Here is a 16,977-nt window from a genome sequence, read left to right as displayed (position 1 = left end):
CTTGTCATTTTCTCAAACTCAGGTTTACTGGAATCTCAAAACAATCTCCTTTGAATTGCCAGAAAATTCAGCAATTGGATGTAAATTTCAGGCTAATGACAAAAATACAACACAGAAAGAATATGGCTTCAACTGCAGAAGCTCACTAGCACAACAAATCACCAACCTCAGAGCTGCTTCCAAGCCTCCAACAGCTTTAGGACCAATGCTACAGAGTCTGTGAAATACATCTCCTATACAAAGTGGATCTTACTGAGAAACTGCCCGCGCTTACATAATGGGTACTTTATGGAGCATTTCTCTACAGCGGCTCAGATTCCCAGTTCATCACTGTTCCCTGATCACTGATATTCGGTCCTCTCTGGATGCTGTATTTAAGCCACACAACTCAGACATTTAAATGACATGGTTTAATACCACCTAGCAGCAGGGACAATGTAAAACAGACAGTATTAAGATGCTCCTGTCCCCAGTTGACTGGTGAGGTCAAGGAAATAAAATGGCTTGAGGCCGAAGCTTTAAATAGACACAATATCATTGTAAATGTTCATGGGAAGCAGCGCAGCATATGGGAGTTTACTGATAAGACATCCAACCCAGCAATCATGGCAGCCCTGCACGCTCAGAACTGGTGATAGCAAAAAGTCGTAAGCAGTTGTCTCTCCTCTGATGGTTACAGGGCTAGCACGAGACAGGCACTAGAGCAAAAGTAAGGATTAATGGACAATCTTTTTGCTTGGGAAGCTGTTCGAGGACATGCAAAAAGGAAGATACTGTGGTCTGAATGAGCAATGTCCCCCACAGGCTGGTGTGTTTGAACACTTGGTCCCCAGCTGGTGGGACAGTTTAGGAAAGTTATGGAACTTTTAGGAGGTGGAGCCCTGGTGGAGGAAGTACTTCACCTGAGGCCGGCTGAGTTTGGAGGTTTAGTAGACTGAGCGCGCGCTTGCGTGCTCTCGTGCTCGCTCTCTCTCTCCTCTCTCTCTCTCTCTGTCTCTCTCTGTTTCCTGTGTGCAGATGAAACATCATCCCTTTGCTTCCTACATTCCAGCCCGCCTCCTATCGCTAACCCTTCCTGGCCATTGGGGATGCCCCCCCCCCTCTAGAACTGTAAGTCAAAACCAACGGTTTCCCCTCTAGCTGCTTTTCCCAGGGTATTCTACAACCGCACAGAAAGGAAACGAACACAGAAGCATCTAACAAAGAAATAGGACAAACACTGAAAAATAAATATCAAAATTACCAAAAATTGTGTGTGTGGAAAAATGAACTTGTAAGTAAACCTTGAAGGATGGAGCAGCTCTAAGACATTAAGAAAGGGCACACCTTTAATCCCCAAACCCAGGAGCCAGAGGCAGGAGAATCTCTGAATTTGAGGCTGGCCTGGTCTACAGAGCTGGAGAAACCCGTCTCAAAAAACAACAACAACCACCAAAAAGGATATTAAGGGGGGGATAGATCAATTTGATTATATACAAATACAAAAATCATGTTACTTAAACACAAACCAAAACACACAGACCATGCCTCCCCCCCCCTCCCAAATTATTATTTTGGGGAAAGGGATCCCTACTACACACGACAAAGGATCAAATAATTAATTTTTATTTAAAGTATTGACTTAGAGATGATAAGAAAAAGACAAGTATCGAAATGGAAGAAAAATGCTCAACTTCACTCATAGTTACAGTAAAAAAATAAAAATACAACAAGCTACAATTCTTCACTTCTCAAACGAGAAGGGAAAATTCAATTTCAGAAAATGAGGTATTAGACAAAGTCACTGTCTCATATGCACCTGTAAGTGCACGCTCCTGGAACCGTCTGAGAAGTCAGTGAGTTAGTACACTCAAGCAAAGGTGAAGCCCAGAGGACCCACTGTGACTCCGCAACGTCATTTCTTGGAACTGTACAGTCAAGCTACTGCGTGCACGCGTGTGTGGTATGGACAAGAAGGTATGGACAAGATGACGTATTGAGGAAGAGTAAGGAATTAGGAATAATCTACACGCCTTGTCTTAGATTTTGCCTATGGGATAAAGTCTACCATCAAAGGCAATTCGGGGAGGAATGAGTTTATTTCAGTTAACAACTGTCAGGTCACACTCCATCACTGAGGGAAGTCCGGGCAGGACTCAAGGCCAGAACCCGGTGCCGAGACCATGGAGAAACGCTGCTGCCTGCCAAGTATGGTTGGTTTTGCCTGCTTTCTTGTACAGTGAAGGACTACTTGCCCAGGGCTGGAACTACCCACAGCGGGCTGGGCCCTCCTACATCACTCATTAACTAAGAAATGCTTCTCAGACTTGCCTAGAGGCCAATCTTATGGAGGCATTTTTTCAATGGAAAGTCTCTCTTCCCAAATGATTCCAGCTTGGGTCAATCTGACAAAAATTAACCAACACATACGGTTATTAACTATAAAAAAAAACTGAGTAAATTCTAACCATATTAGAATGATTTTTTTTCTCTGTAACAAAGCTTATAACACTGTCACATTCCTAGTGGCACAGTTACAACTAAATTTTTTATAAAGAAGAAAATTCTCAGAAATACTTTAAAAATCATAATACTTTAGAAGAAAGTTCTTATTATTTTCTTTGATTATTTAAAATATTGTTTTATAATGTGTTAGTATAGTGCTACTAATTTATTGTGCTTGCTGTTTTAAAATGATGCACCCACTATACCACTTAGTACAGCCTGGAGCCACTACAGTTGGAAGCCTCTACTTACTCATCTTTTATAACTAGCAAAACAATTTCTCAGAGCAGTACAAGAGCAAAGTGTAGAAGGTAGTGAGTGACAAGGTCTGAGAGACAAGGAAGGACAAAAGACTTCTGGGACAGCAGATTGAGAATCTCAGGAGATTTTGTTCCTCAAACATGAACACGTAACTGGTAAAACAACTTAGTATATGGAAACTGTTCTATAGACATATAGCAAATGAAAAAAAAAACAGTTAAGAAATTCAGATAAACCTTGATCAGACAACTAGGATTCATTGTGATGTCAGAGCAATGATGCCCTGACTAGACAGAGCATTGTAAATCCAGAGCAGCAAGAACAGGTCTGTAGAGCGTCACATATTGATAAGAGGGTCAATCCATCCAGATGGAACAGTTCCACACCTATGTACAAGCAAAGGAAAGAGCCACAAACATACCAAGCAAACACTGATGTAAAGAAAGGAGAATGAGTTGCTCAGGAACTGCTGGAAACTATAATATACCACCCTCCATAATGAAGAGAACTTGAGCGCTGCAGACCAAATGCACTAACACCTCACCCTACACAGCAATACACATTCTTCCCAAGCATGTGTGTGGCATTACACATGACAGACCATGGTAAGTCACAAAACAAAATTCAGTGAGTTTAAAAGGAGTAAAATCATAAGAAATCCCTTCTCTGCTGTGGGATGTTCTGTATGGCAAGTGTGTTGCTGATTGGTCAATAAATAAAACACTGTTTGGCCATTGGCTAGGCAGGAAGTATAGGCGGGACAAGGAGGAGAATAAAGCTGGGAAGTGGAAGGCTGAGTCAGAGACACTGCCAGCTGCCACGATGACAAACAGCATGTGAAGATGCCGGTAAGCCACGGGCCATGTGGCAAGGTATAGATTAATGGAAATGAATTAATTTAAGCTGTAAGAACAGTTAGCAAGAAGCCTGCCACGGCCATACAGTTTGTAACCAATATAAGTCTCTGTGTTTACTTGGTCGGGTCTGAGCGGCTGCGGGACTGGCGGGTGATAGAGATTTGCCCTGACCGTGGGCCAGGCGGGAAAGCTCTAGCTACGTTTCTCCAGCCACAATGGATACTAGCCATCAAAGACAGAAGGAGGAGGGTTGGCACGATGGCTCAGCTGGTAAGAAAGACGCTTGGCACCAAGTGTGACGCCCTGAGTTCAGTCCTGGAACACACGGTAGAAGGGGAGAACTGGCTCCCAGAAGTTGTCCTCTGACTCCTACACTCAGGCTGCAATGCACGCGTGCACGCGCACACACACATGCATGCACTCACCTCCCACCCGCCCCCCCAACACCACCTCATCCCCGCTTGAGACTTAGGGGGAAAAAGCCAACTAAATGTAAAGCGATTTTAAATATTTAAGTAGAGATAAACAGAATAGAGAATAGACAAGTAAGACTCAATAAAAACAGAACCTGAGTTGGGGGAGAGGGTGTGGGGCACACACGTACAGTGTAGGGAGGCCAGAGGACAGCCTGGGTCTCTAGCAGTCCAGCCTAGTTGGCCAGGGACCTCAAGAACCTATCTGTGCCCAACTGCATAAAATGTGGATTTGAAGGACTAACTCAGGTCCTTGCAAGCACTCCCCAGTCTAAGCTTTGGGTATTCGCTCTCCCACCCCATTAGAGAAATTAAAACACTTTTAAGCTAAAGTAACAAAGAAAAAAAGAAAAGAACTGAAAAATTAAAAACAAACAAGTAAATAACAGCTGGGCAGTGGTAGCGCTTGCCTTTAATCCCAGCACTAGGGAGGCAGAGGCAGGTGAATCTCTGTGAGTTCGAGGCCAGCCTGGACTATAAAGTGAGTTCCAGACTAGAAACTACCCCCACCACCACCCAAAAGAAAGTTAGAAAAAACTACTGATAAAAAGGACTGTAACCACATACTACAAACAATGCTATCAAATAAGATAGCCTGCATGAAATGGAGTATTTCTCTTGAAGTATAAAAATTACTAAATTAACTCAAGATAAATTAATGAACTTCTAACACAGGATTGAATAAATAATTAAAAACTTCCTAACAGGATAAATTTCAGGACCAGATGAGGTCAACAGTAACTTCTGAAAAACAGATGCAGAAGAAATTAACAACAGTACAAAACTCCCTAAATGTAAAAGAGGAAACTGAGTGTAGTATCTTGAGTCTGTGGAATGCTACTCAGTAGACGGAGGCAGGAGGATCACTTGGCCCATGAGTTCTGAGACCAACCAGGAAAACTGCAGCTCAAAAGGAAAGGGGAAAAATTTAAATACAGAAGAGGACAGAACATTTCCTAGATCAATGAGGTCAATGATATTCTAAAACCAAAGCCAGGATTTTTTTTAAAAAAAAGACAAGACAAAACAAAACAAAAAAGAAAAAGAAAATTATAAACCAGTATTCTCTATATAAATGCAAAAATCTTCAACAAAACACGAGAAAAATAATATCTAAATTTAAAGAATTATATACCACAACCAACTGGGATTATCTTAGGAATTCAAGAGTGGTTCAACATAAGAAAATCAATGTAATATAGCATTATTGATAAATATGATCAACTCAACTATCTTAAAAGTTATTTAATAAAACTAATCTCGGTTTCAAGAAAACATTAAAAAGTTCACAAAAACAGGCAGTGATGGTGTATGCCTTTAATCCCAGCACTTGGCAGGCAAAGAGGCCTCCTGGTCTACAGCTTGAGGCCAGCGTGGTCTACAGAGTGAGTTCCAGGACAGACTCTAAAGCTACAGAGAAATCCTGTCTTGAAAAACCAAAAAAAAGTTCACAAAAGAGTTATGACAGTCATAGGACACTGTAACTGTAACTCATGTTCTTGAATTACACACTTAAAAATGGCTAGAGGACCAGTGCCACGGCTCAGCACGTAACTGCATGCAGGCAAGTCTGACAGCCTGAGTTCAATTCTGGAGAATCACACACAAGAGAAGACCATCAGTTGCTACAAATTCACCTCCACACATGCGCCATGACACCCCTGCACTCAGCATACACAATAAATAAATGTAATAAAAACACATTTTAAAAATGGCAGCAAATTTTGTTAAATGTATTTTTAAGGTATCATATTGAATAGGAAGAAGTACAATTATTTCTATTTGTAGATAATAAGGTGTCATAAATTTTAAAATTGCAAAAAATCAATGTAAAAACTACTAGAAATGAAGTTCAGTAAGAGTACAATGACTATCTCAAAAATAAAATGAAGAAAACAATTACCTTAAAGACAATATAAAATGGGGATAGAGAGAGGCCCTCAGTGGTGAAGAGCATTTGTGACTCTTGCTGAGGACCCACAAGGTGGTTCACAAGCATCCATGAGAACTCAGTCCAGATGATATGACACCCTGCCCTCTACCAGGCAGGCATCCATGTGCTGCATATACATACAAATAGGTAGAAGCACTCATATGCATAGAATTAATCTTTAAAAATAATATAAAGTAAATCCTAACTTCAAATAATAAATACTATTATTTATGCTAAGCTATTTTAACACTTGGATTTTTTATTGTGCGTTGTGCATAGGCCAGAGAGGGTTGCTAATTGTCCTGATCTACCACCCTCTGCCTTAACTCCCTTGAGACAGGGTCTCTCACTAAGCCTTTCCAGCTAGGAGTTTCATCTGTCTCTACCCCACAGTGCTGGGATTAGAGGCATGTGTAGCCATGCCTGGTTCTTATGAGGCTGCCGTGGTGATGAACTCAGGTTCTCAAGCTTTCAACACAGCACGTACTCTTCCCCACTGAACCATGACACCAGCATAGCACTCAGTTTTCTAGGACTAGCTAGAAGGCTTTCAATAAATCACCTACAAAACTAATGAAATGTGGACTCAGGAATCTGAGCAAGTGTTGAAGAAATAGAACTGAGTAAGTATGACCTAGGAATGCTTCTGAGAATGACAATACAGTAAAAAAGATCTAGCTTTTTAAAAATTAAGATAAAAATGTAAGAAAATACCACGTTTGATAAATGCTGACTTTATAGAGGCAGAAAAGAAAAGATGTAGTGAGGTATCTGATGAACTGAGGAGGGAGATGATGAGTAGGGATCCTTCTAAGAAGAACAGTAGAACTGCAGTGCAGGTAGGCAAGACATTCTGCAAAGCCCCATAGTAACAGAAAAGATGACACCGAGAGAGAACTGCGCTTGGGAAGACTGGAATACAGGTAGCCTCGACAAAGGAGGAGAGACAAGTACAGTTACAGCAGATACCCAAAGATCTTGGGCTGGAGAGCTGGCGCAACGGTTAAGAGCACGTGTGCTCCAGCACAGGTTTGAGTCCCAGCAGCCACATGGCAGCTTATAATCATCCCTAACTCCAGTTCCAGGGCAATCCAACATCCACTTCTGACCTCTGGAGTCACCTGGTCTGCACATGGTTCTCATACATACATACATGCAGACACAACTCCTACACATAAAAAGTAAATAAATTTAAAAAATAAGGAGACCAACTTGTATGTCATGCTAAGAAATCTGGAGTTTCCCTTTTAAGCAAGAAAAGTGATGCAATCAGAAAGCTACCTGCTGCTATTTTACATTAGGAACCGTTGAAACTTCCATCTCCAATGGTCATTAATCATAATACCTTTGCTAAGAGCAGATACTGAATGTTCAACACAATGACCCATACAACCCTTTTCAATTGATAATAGTAAACATGAGATAACTATGAGCTACATATGTTTTAAAAGATTGCTTAGGTTCGGGACAGAAAAGAAGTACATAATAAAAAAAATCCAACAAGTTTTCAGATGCTACATGTAAAGTCTCTGAAAAACTAACAGTAGTGATATCCAGTAAGTATCTAGTACGTTTTAGCTATCATTATCATTTCTACTATTACAACTATTATTGCCACTACAATCTGCCTTTGTTCAACCATCACTACTAAGCTATTTTAAATGTTACATTTCTATTGCACAGTTTCTGAAGAAATCCACATCCTATGCTGAATAATAAATATGGCATCTTTCACATTCTGGATTCAGACTCCCTAGGTAGTATTCCCAAAAATTCATTTAGTAGCTGCATAAATCTGAGGTAACTTACTTATAGACTACTATCTCAGTATAGTTCGCATCTGTAACATTAAGATAAAAACAGCATTCTTCACAGAGGGTACCATGCAGTTTGAGTTATGAAGTACAGTGAGAGGTTCATGATACTATCTAATGGCAGCAAGTACTCTATGTATCTACACAATTACTAATATAGTAATTGTTAATGAGTTAACATGTAGGGTTTATCACAGTCTAATGTTATCAGCAATGGATAAACATTAATGCTCCTTACAAAACCCCAACTGTTAAGAGGTAGCCGCAGGTAGACTTTCAAAGGTGAGTAAGCTGCCCAGTCATGGTGCTACTGCATGGCAGAACTGCAAGGCTAAGTCAAACACTTCCAGCTACAAAGCAGCTCATCATCTACCTCATTTCCAAATGAATTATATAATTCATTTTCAGAGCAGATTCTTGTCACATACCTACAGCCAGTGGAAGACAGGAACATTTAAGCTTAGCCTAACTCTGTCCAACCTCAGTACTACATAAAGTTCCTAAAAGTGAGGAAGGAAACCAATCTGGTACCCTCTACTTAACAAGTCTCTTCTACCAAACGAGGGAAAGTTCTTCTCTTCACTCAAACAACCTATGACATCAAGTAATTTTACATGCAAGGTAACAAGAGAAAACAAGCTGTGTAGAACCCAGGACTCCTATAGACACAGAATATGGCTTTACATTATATTCCGACTCACAAAGTGCTTTAGAGTAAGCTGGAGCTAAGGACAGACATACAGCTGTTTCCACATAAGAGCTACTTTGTTGTTCATTTGTTCTATCAGAATTCTTCATAAAATTTCATGAGGATGGTTTCTACAGTGTTGAAATACTAAAGTGTTGAAAAAAAATCACTATTCAAAACACTCAAAATTCCCACTGTTATCTAATCAAGGTAGAGGCACTATTCACTCTAAATTAGAGCTCCTAAAATTTACAGGGTGACCTACGATGTTGATTACAACATGCTTCAGTTACTACAGCAGAATAACCCCACCAAGACTAAGAATGACTAGTTCATAGTTCTCATCTCTATCCTGACTAAGTAACTCCATCTAGTAACAATAGTTAGCATTTCCCTAGGACGGGCAGAGAGTTGACTGCCTAAAGGAAATGTCTTTAGCGCTGTGATCAGGGGTCTAGAGACATGGCTCAGCATAAGAAGCACCAGCTGCACTTCCAGAGGACCCAGATGTGATTCCCAGCACCCACATGGTCACTCACAAGCTTCTGAACTCCAGCTCTAGGTGATACTATGCCCTCTTCTGGTCTCCCAGAGCAATGCACGCACATGGTGCATAGACAAATAGACAGATAGACAGACAGCTAGCTAGCTAGCTAGATAGATAGATAAAAACACCCATGGACATAAAATAAAATTTAAAATCTGGTCATTAAAAATATTTGAATCCTGCCGGGCGGTGGTGGCGCACACCTTTAATCCCAGCACTCGGGAGGCAGAGCCAGGCGGATCTTTGTGAGTTCGAGGCCAGCCTGGGCTACCAAGTGAGTCCCAGGAAAGGCGCAAAGCTACACAGAGAAACCCTGTCTCGAAAAACCAAAAAAAAAAAAAAAAAAATTTGAATCCTATTTAAACTCTATTCAGACCTGAAAGGCACTTACACACAAAAAAATTAAGGTATGAGGTTAGTATCAACTCGAAAGTTAAAAATAATGAACAGGTTAAGAGTGGTGCTATATAATACAGCTCAAGAAAACAATACAGAACTCCACAAATAATGACAAAATACAGCAAGATTTAATGAGATCAATGTTTAATCAGGTTCAATGTAACTAGGTATACAACCATGTAAAGATGGACATACAGAATTAGAACTGAAGTCAAAAGTAAGGACAGTACTAGAAAAGGTTTGTTTTGTTAATTTTCCAAAAACGGAGTGATAAAAAGACCTGAGTAGGTGCTGGGAAGATGACTCAGTGGTTAAGAGCACTGCCTACTCTTCCAGAGGACCCGAGTTTGACTCCCAGAACTCACGTGCTGGCTCACAACCAGGTGTAACTCCAGTTCCAGATGATCTGACACCCTTTCTGGCCTCCACAAGCACTGCACAGACACAGTGCACAGATATACAGGCAGGCAACACATACACACACACACACACACACACACACACACACACACACACACACACACACACACACCACAAAACACAAAACACAAAACCAAACAAAATTTGAAGCTCAGAGTGTTAGGATACTAAAAATAAGAAATATTCAAGCCTCTCTCAATCTGCACAAAGATTTAAAGAGAGTTGGAAATGGGGGGAGGGCATCCAAGATAGGTCAAGACCCAACAAAAGTCTAGAGACCCAGAAAATAGAATTCATACAGATTCAAAGATAGAAAAATAAGAGAGGAGAGTGAGCGAGAGTGAGAGCGAGCGAGAGAGAAAGGGAACAAAGTGACAGAGAAAATAAATCTACAGAGACAGAAACCCCGAGTCTAAAAGGACTGGAACAGAAATCTGGAGCCAGAAATTACTCCAAACCAAGAAGTATCTTTTTCTTTCACTCTGAAAAAATGAGAGTGCTCGAAAGTTGAGATACATGATGTAAAAACTACTCTTCTAGTAGACACGGACTTACTGTTCTTCTGATAAACTTGCTAAAGGCCTTTCGGCAGCTCTAAGAATGGCTATGGTAAACAGAAAACTCAAGTCAGGAGCAAGGAGGGCAATCTCTCTCTGACGCACTCAAACAACAGCCAGTCAGCTTTCAGTCAGATGATGGACCCCCATGCCACACCAAAACCTGAAAAGCCATTCAGTACCTTGCGAGTCTCCCTCTCTGCCCTTTAATTTTGTAAGAGTTAAATGTATTAAAGCTTAGAATAATGTCTGGTACATGGGGACTATGTTTATTACAGTAATTAAGACACAATGTTTAGGGAACTTTTAAGGAGGCATTTGCAAATGAATCTATATGTTATCTAGTAGATCATGAAACAAACAATTCTGACCTTTACTTTCCTCTCTGGGGCATTATAATGTCTAGCATCTAATAATAAAGAAGTCATGAGGATAGAAAATCCCATTATAAAATGCTGTGGACAGAGCAGATGCTCTCTAATCTTATTTGGGAAGGGACAGGAAAAAGTAAAGACGTGCCAAAATAAACAGTGATGGGCAGTTTGCTGGGTTAGGAGAAAGGAAAGAGAAGTACCAACCAATCGGCTTTAGAAATAAAAGAACTCCAAATACTATGAGAGTTTGTGATTCCTAGTATTAGTAGAGGGATCTTAAAAGTAAGAAGAACTAAGAAACAAGTGTTATTAGATCAGTTTGCCAATTATGGCTGTTAAACCATGTTATGACAATAATTACAGGTCTGTAGACACGGACATCACAAACATGGATCAAGTATCTTCTTGTGTTACAGGTTTGAGGTAGGACACCTCAAATGTCTAAGGACACCTAAATAAAGTTTTGTGAAAAATCATTAAAAATGGTTACACTAGAAATGTTCTGCAAAGCTGGGCGGTGGTGGTGCACACCTTTAATCCCAGTACTCGGGAGGCAGGGCCAGGCAGTTCTGTGAGTTCGAGGCCAGTCTGGTCTACAGAGTGAGTGCCAGGACAGAAACCAAAACTACACAGAGAAACCCTGTCTCAAAAAAACCAAAAAGAAATGTTCTGTAAAGTCAAAAGGCAACAGTGGCCTAATAACATTAAATATTATAAGCATAAAATCTGAAGCCCAAAAATCAAGTGATCTCATTTAGATTAATTAAAAAAAAATCAGGTTATTTAGTTGTTCTTGCCTTGCTTCTCCACTTCAAACCTGTATGGGGGGAGGGGCTAAAGACTGAAAGTGGAGAGGGGGCAGTGAGGCATCAAGGAGGAGACGGAGGAGACTATTAAATACTGACATCTCCTAAAAATATGAGAGGAAGTGGGCGGGGCGTCCCAACACAGTCTTACCCTTACTTTCACAGAATTAAAAGCAACCACAAACAGTGACTATTTACAGTGAGCTTTACAGATCTTTCAAAGTCTCCCCTGGCTAAGCAAAGCTCCCTACTTCTCTTTCTCTTCTAATCAACTTCCAATTAACATAATCACATAATTTTCCTTCCTGTACTAAACAGATGAACTATCAGAGGATTCATAAGCACATAAGGAACACAGAACAATTAATAAAAGATACTAATATGCTTGAGAACTGAAGACATCTTTAAAGCGGAAAACCCTTTCCCCTCCACTTTTGGGGGGGGGGGGGTCTAGGGGTTTAGGTTTAGGACGGGGCTGTTGCTATGTAGCACTGGATGACCTCTCTCTCACTTGAGAGATTGATGTTTCAGTGCTTCAAGTGCCACCACAGTGAGCTCAGAAAATCTGCCTTCTTTTTGAGCTGTGTGGGGGTGGGTGTGTATACACTCACGTGTGCAAGAACACATCCCATGCCTGTATGAGGAGGCCAGAAGAGGACACTGGGTGTCCAGTTCTACTATTCCCAAGACAGGTTCTCTCACTGAACCTGAAGCTAGGCTGGCAGGCAGCAAGCCCCCCAGACCTGTCTGCCTCCCCCCCCCCCCCCCCGCCCCCGCCCCCGCCCCCGCCCCAGGGCTGAGGCTGTAGGTACAAGCTGCCCTGTCAAGCATTAACTGCGGGCTCTGGAGACTTGAACTAAGGTCCTCACACTGGTGCGGCAGGAGCTGCTAGGCTGTCTCCCAGGAGCCTCAGGAAGATTCTTTACAGTTCGTTTTCTCATCCACATTTTCCTGTTACAATCAACAATATCCCAGGACTGTATCCTGCCTGGGTTCAGAATCCCTGTGGTTTGTGCTTTGAGTTCTTTCAATCAATCAGCAAAGCTATTTGCTGGAGGTATGGAGGGGTTATTTCTAGAAGAAGAGACCAGTCAGTTCATACTTTTTCACACCTACCTTCTCACCACTCGAGTAGAAGAAATACCGCAATCGGACTATGTTACAATGATCTAGCTTTCTCATGATCTGGAGCTCTCGGTTCTGCAAAGAAAGCACATAAAATATTTAAGAATAACAGCTACTCATCATAATGATCGAGGTACTTCTAATAACAATAAGCATAGAAACAGGCTCTGAATATGCTGTTAAAATGTATGCCAAGCCAGGCACCCAGTGGCACACAACTGAAGTCTCAGCTCTCCTGAGATCATGAGTTCAAGGCCAATCTGGGCTACTCTACCTACAAAATAAAAAGTAGGGAAAAGAGAAAGACCAGCGCCAGCCAATGAGTCATCTGCCATTACTCATCAGTGGAACAAATACAGAAATTAAGGTCTGGATTTCACTCCAATATTATAGGACCATAAAATCTCCTAAATGATCACTGATAGGGCGATTTTTATGAGTATCAGTCAAATCAATGTTCAGTGAAGTCTCGTGTCTGAAATGCACTTGACAGACAACTACTGCCATTCTCATGTGCTCACTAAGGTGTTCTTACTAGTGGAGTAAGGATACACCAACTCCACAGGGAGCAATGCTATTCTACAAGCACAGCACATTTACTCTGTGCCGCACGCTGTTCAACATCACAGATACAGAAATAAACAAAACTAAGAAAGGTTCTACTCTCAAGAAATATAAGGGTCTATGGTGAAAGGAAGAAAAAATACTGCTGTCTGAGCTCGAGCTCCAGCTTTACCACTGGGTTATATCTACATCCAAAGGGAATTTGAAAATATGGAAATTTAATGAGCATAAGCTGACTCAGTGGGTGATTATTTTCTAGGCAAACATAAAACCTAGTTTCCAATGGCCAGCTTCCAGAAACAGCCCCATGGGACCATGCATGCCTGCAATCTCAGAGCTCATGAGTAGAGGCAGGCCAATCCTAGAAGCCCACTGGCCAGCCAATCTAACTTACACAGCTAGCATTTCAGGTTCATGAGAGACCCTGTCTAACTGAAGAAGATGGGAGAATGATAGACACTCCAGGTCTTTCTCCAGTCTCTCTACCCTCTATTCCCCTCCCCACAAACATGATTTAAGTCCTCTTTATTTGGGTATTGGTTTTGATCAAAGGTATAATTATCTGTCACCTGTGTGGTCAATTTAGCAGTTCTCTGTTACTTCAATTAGTCTAGAAAAATATGTGTAGGAATAGAGGAGTGAAGTGGAGCTTTGTTTCTAATTAATATTATTGGGGGAGATGTAATGAGAAGAAGATATAGAGGGACTGGGAAATGAGTGGGATTTGGGGTACATGACATGAAATTCCCAAAGAATCAATAAAAAATGATGTTAAAATGTCAAACTGACTAGATATAGAAAATAGATATTTTAGATCAAGGTGTGAGGGAACTCTGTAAGGAGGTGATCAAAGTGAAAATCGTTCTGTGATGGTGACTACTGACCATCAACTTCACAGGACTTAGTCACTTAGGAGCTGCACCTCTGGGTACACCTGCAACTAACTATTCAATTAGGCCAACTGAGGCAGGAAGACCCACCCTGAAGCCCATGGCACTGTTCCCTGGGCTTGTGCCCTAGACTGAATAAAAGACAAACACTAGCTAAACACTAACGTTTACTGTTCTCTGCTTCCAGGCTGTGGATGAAACATGACTTGCCAGCCATGATGGACTGCATGCTTGAACTTTAAGCCAAAATAAACCCTTTCTTCCTGAAACTGTTCTTGTCCAGATATTTATTACAAAACTGGAAATATAACTAAGACATATTTGAAGCTGTGAGGAAACAGCATGGCAGTTAAATGAAAAACCTAGGGGATAAGTTTGGAATGTTCCAGAAAGAGATAGAAAATAAGGTGGCTGCATCATTGAAAGTAAGGGGGAGAAAGGTAGATCAGTTCAGAAAGAGAGGTGGTGGAGAGTACAAAGGAATAAAGCCTCTTCAACCATGGTAAGAATGTAACGGAAGTCAACAGAGATTTTGACAGGTGAAGTTATGACTTACCATTCCCAAAGAGTGCTCTAAAAATTGAAGAGAATAAGTTTGAATAATAGGGGGCAGGAGGAATCATGAAACAGAAAGGAATGGATAATGGAACTGTAAGTTAAGAAAGAAAAGAGAGAGCTTTTTTTTTTCAACGATATAAGAGTTTTTTTTTTTTTTTTAATGATCATTTATATCAAAAGTTGCTAAGGGATTAAGATAAAAACAGAAAACTGCTGATATGGCTAATGTAAGATCTTGCTCTCAGAACAGCAATGATGACACAGACTAATGAGACTGAATTAAAGTAGGTGTAGGAGGCACAGGATGTTAAAGATGAAAGTTTCCGCAGAGTTCCAGCTCTAAGAAGGTCAGGGAACCCACTCTCCCCAGAGCCCTGCAAAACACTTCCTTCCCTAGGAGACCCATGGGAACCTCAGGTAAAGGAAAAGCAACCTGACAAGTGTCTGAACTTCAATGTCTTCTCCAACTCACACAGAGACTAAGTACCAAAAAAATAAGAAGCCTTTATAACTACAAAGTATTAAACATAATCTCTCATGAATAACAGAACTTACTGTGCCAAGAAATTAATTTTTAACACAGAATCAAAAAGCTAATTACTATGAAAAAAAACTCTTTAGACTACAATCAGGTAAGAGATTGATAAAATACCCTAAAACAATCACACTCACAAGGTTTTAAAAATCCAACTCCAGGGCTGGGGAGATGGCTCAGTGGTTAAGAGCACTGGCTGCTCTCTCTTCCACAGGACTATGGTTCCATTCCCAGCCTACATGGGGGTTCACAACCATCTCTAGCTCCAGTTCCAGCGCATCCGACGCCCTCTTCCAGCCTCCAAAGGCACCAAGTATATACATGGTGCACAGACATTTAGGCAGGCAAAACATGCACATAAAATACAATAATTTTTTTTTTAAGAAATCCAATTCCTGGGGCCAGAGAGATGGCACAGTGGTTAGGAGGCTTGATGAACTTGCCCAGGACCCGGGTCTGGTTCCAGCACCCACATGGTGGCTCCCAACAGTCTGTAACTGCAGTTCCAAGGGATCCAGTGCCCTGTTCTTGCCTCCATGGGCACCAGATGGGCACGTACTAATGCAGGCAAACACTCAAACACAGAAGATATAAATAAACAAATCTTAAAAAAAAAAAAAAAAAGTCTTGCCGGGCGGTGGTGGCACACGCCTTTAATCCCAGCACTCCCAAGGCAGAGCCAGGCAGATCTCTGTGAGTTCAAGGCCAGCCTGGTCTACAAAGCGAGTTCCAGGAAAGGCGCAAAGCTACACTGAGAAACCCTGTCTCAAAAAACCAAAAAGTCTCTATAGAGTTGCTACAATATAAAAATATTCTATTTAAAATGTAAAGACATATAAAGAACAGGAAAAGTTGATATTTATGCTTATAAAAACCAACAGACTTTGGTTCTGGATAGACAAGGTTAGTGCATTCAGCAATGAATATAAAGCAGCTACGATAATCATAATGTATAAATGTATTGACTTCTTTTAATTTCCTCAAAAGATAAAACATAAGCTGTAACATAAATACATTGCATAAAACAGTAATAGCACAAAGGAAGGGAAATGAGGCTACATTTGGGCTATAGTTTACTGGAATTAAGGCAGTATTAACATGAAATAGACTGTCGTGCTGTGTGTAATCCCCAGAACAACCACTAGAGACTTGAGCTTGACAGTCTACCTGATGGCATGTCTGTGAGGAGTTTGAGAGTTGGCAGGTGGGTAGGACGGCCCAGACTGAATGCTGACAGCACCATTACATGGCTAGGACCATGGCTATCCTAGACCACATAACAAACAGAAGTGAGGAAGCACCAGCGTTCATCTCTTTCTGCTCTCTGACTGAGGCCTGGTGTACCCAGCTGCCACCACACCTAAGACAGTTCTTGCCACCACAATGGACTATACTCTCAAACGATAATCCAAAATAACCGCCCCCTCTCTGTTTTGTTTTCAGATAGTTAATCATAGCAATGAAAAAACGGACACAGTATACTAAAAAGTCTCTGTTTGGACTGGATTTATCAGTACTTCATGATGGAAGGAAAGGGGTTTTCACGAGGCCCTACCTCTCCTTAAGGGACTCCTGACAGCTACTGGTGGCTGAAGGAAGGACTGTCACTTCCTTCAGTGTGGGAGCCACTGATAATCTGCCATGCTCCACTACAATCATCCACACTTGCTCATGTAAGCAACCTTAATTAAA

The 16,977-nt window shown here is 41.1% G+C and overlaps 1 protein-coding gene across 2 annotated transcripts in view; it reads right to left on the bottom strand.

Moving 5' to 3' along the window:
• Window positions 1-16,977, bottom strand: part of Gsk3b (glycogen synthase kinase 3 beta) — a 155,264-nt gene that overhangs the window by 68,514 nt on the left and 69,773 nt on the right. For both annotated transcript variants that reach the window (XM_052740672.1, XM_052740673.1), the window contains exon 3: window positions 12,730-12,813. In XM_052740672.1, the coding sequence (XP_052596632.1) occupies window positions 12,730-12,813 (84 nt within the window). The remainder of the gene's footprint in view (window positions 1-12,729; window positions 12,814-16,977) is intronic.

The sequence above is a fragment of the Peromyscus californicus genome, unplaced genomic scaffold (assembly GCF_007827085.1).
Source record: "Peromyscus californicus insignis strain IS unplaced genomic scaffold, ASM782708v3 Scaffold_16__1_contigs__length_79575227, whole genome shotgun sequence".
Taxonomy (NCBI): domain Eukaryota; kingdom Metazoa; phylum Chordata; class Mammalia; order Rodentia; family Cricetidae; genus Peromyscus; species Peromyscus californicus.
Note: the sequence above shows the minus strand (reverse complement) of the source record. Positions and strands in the feature narration are given on the sequence as shown.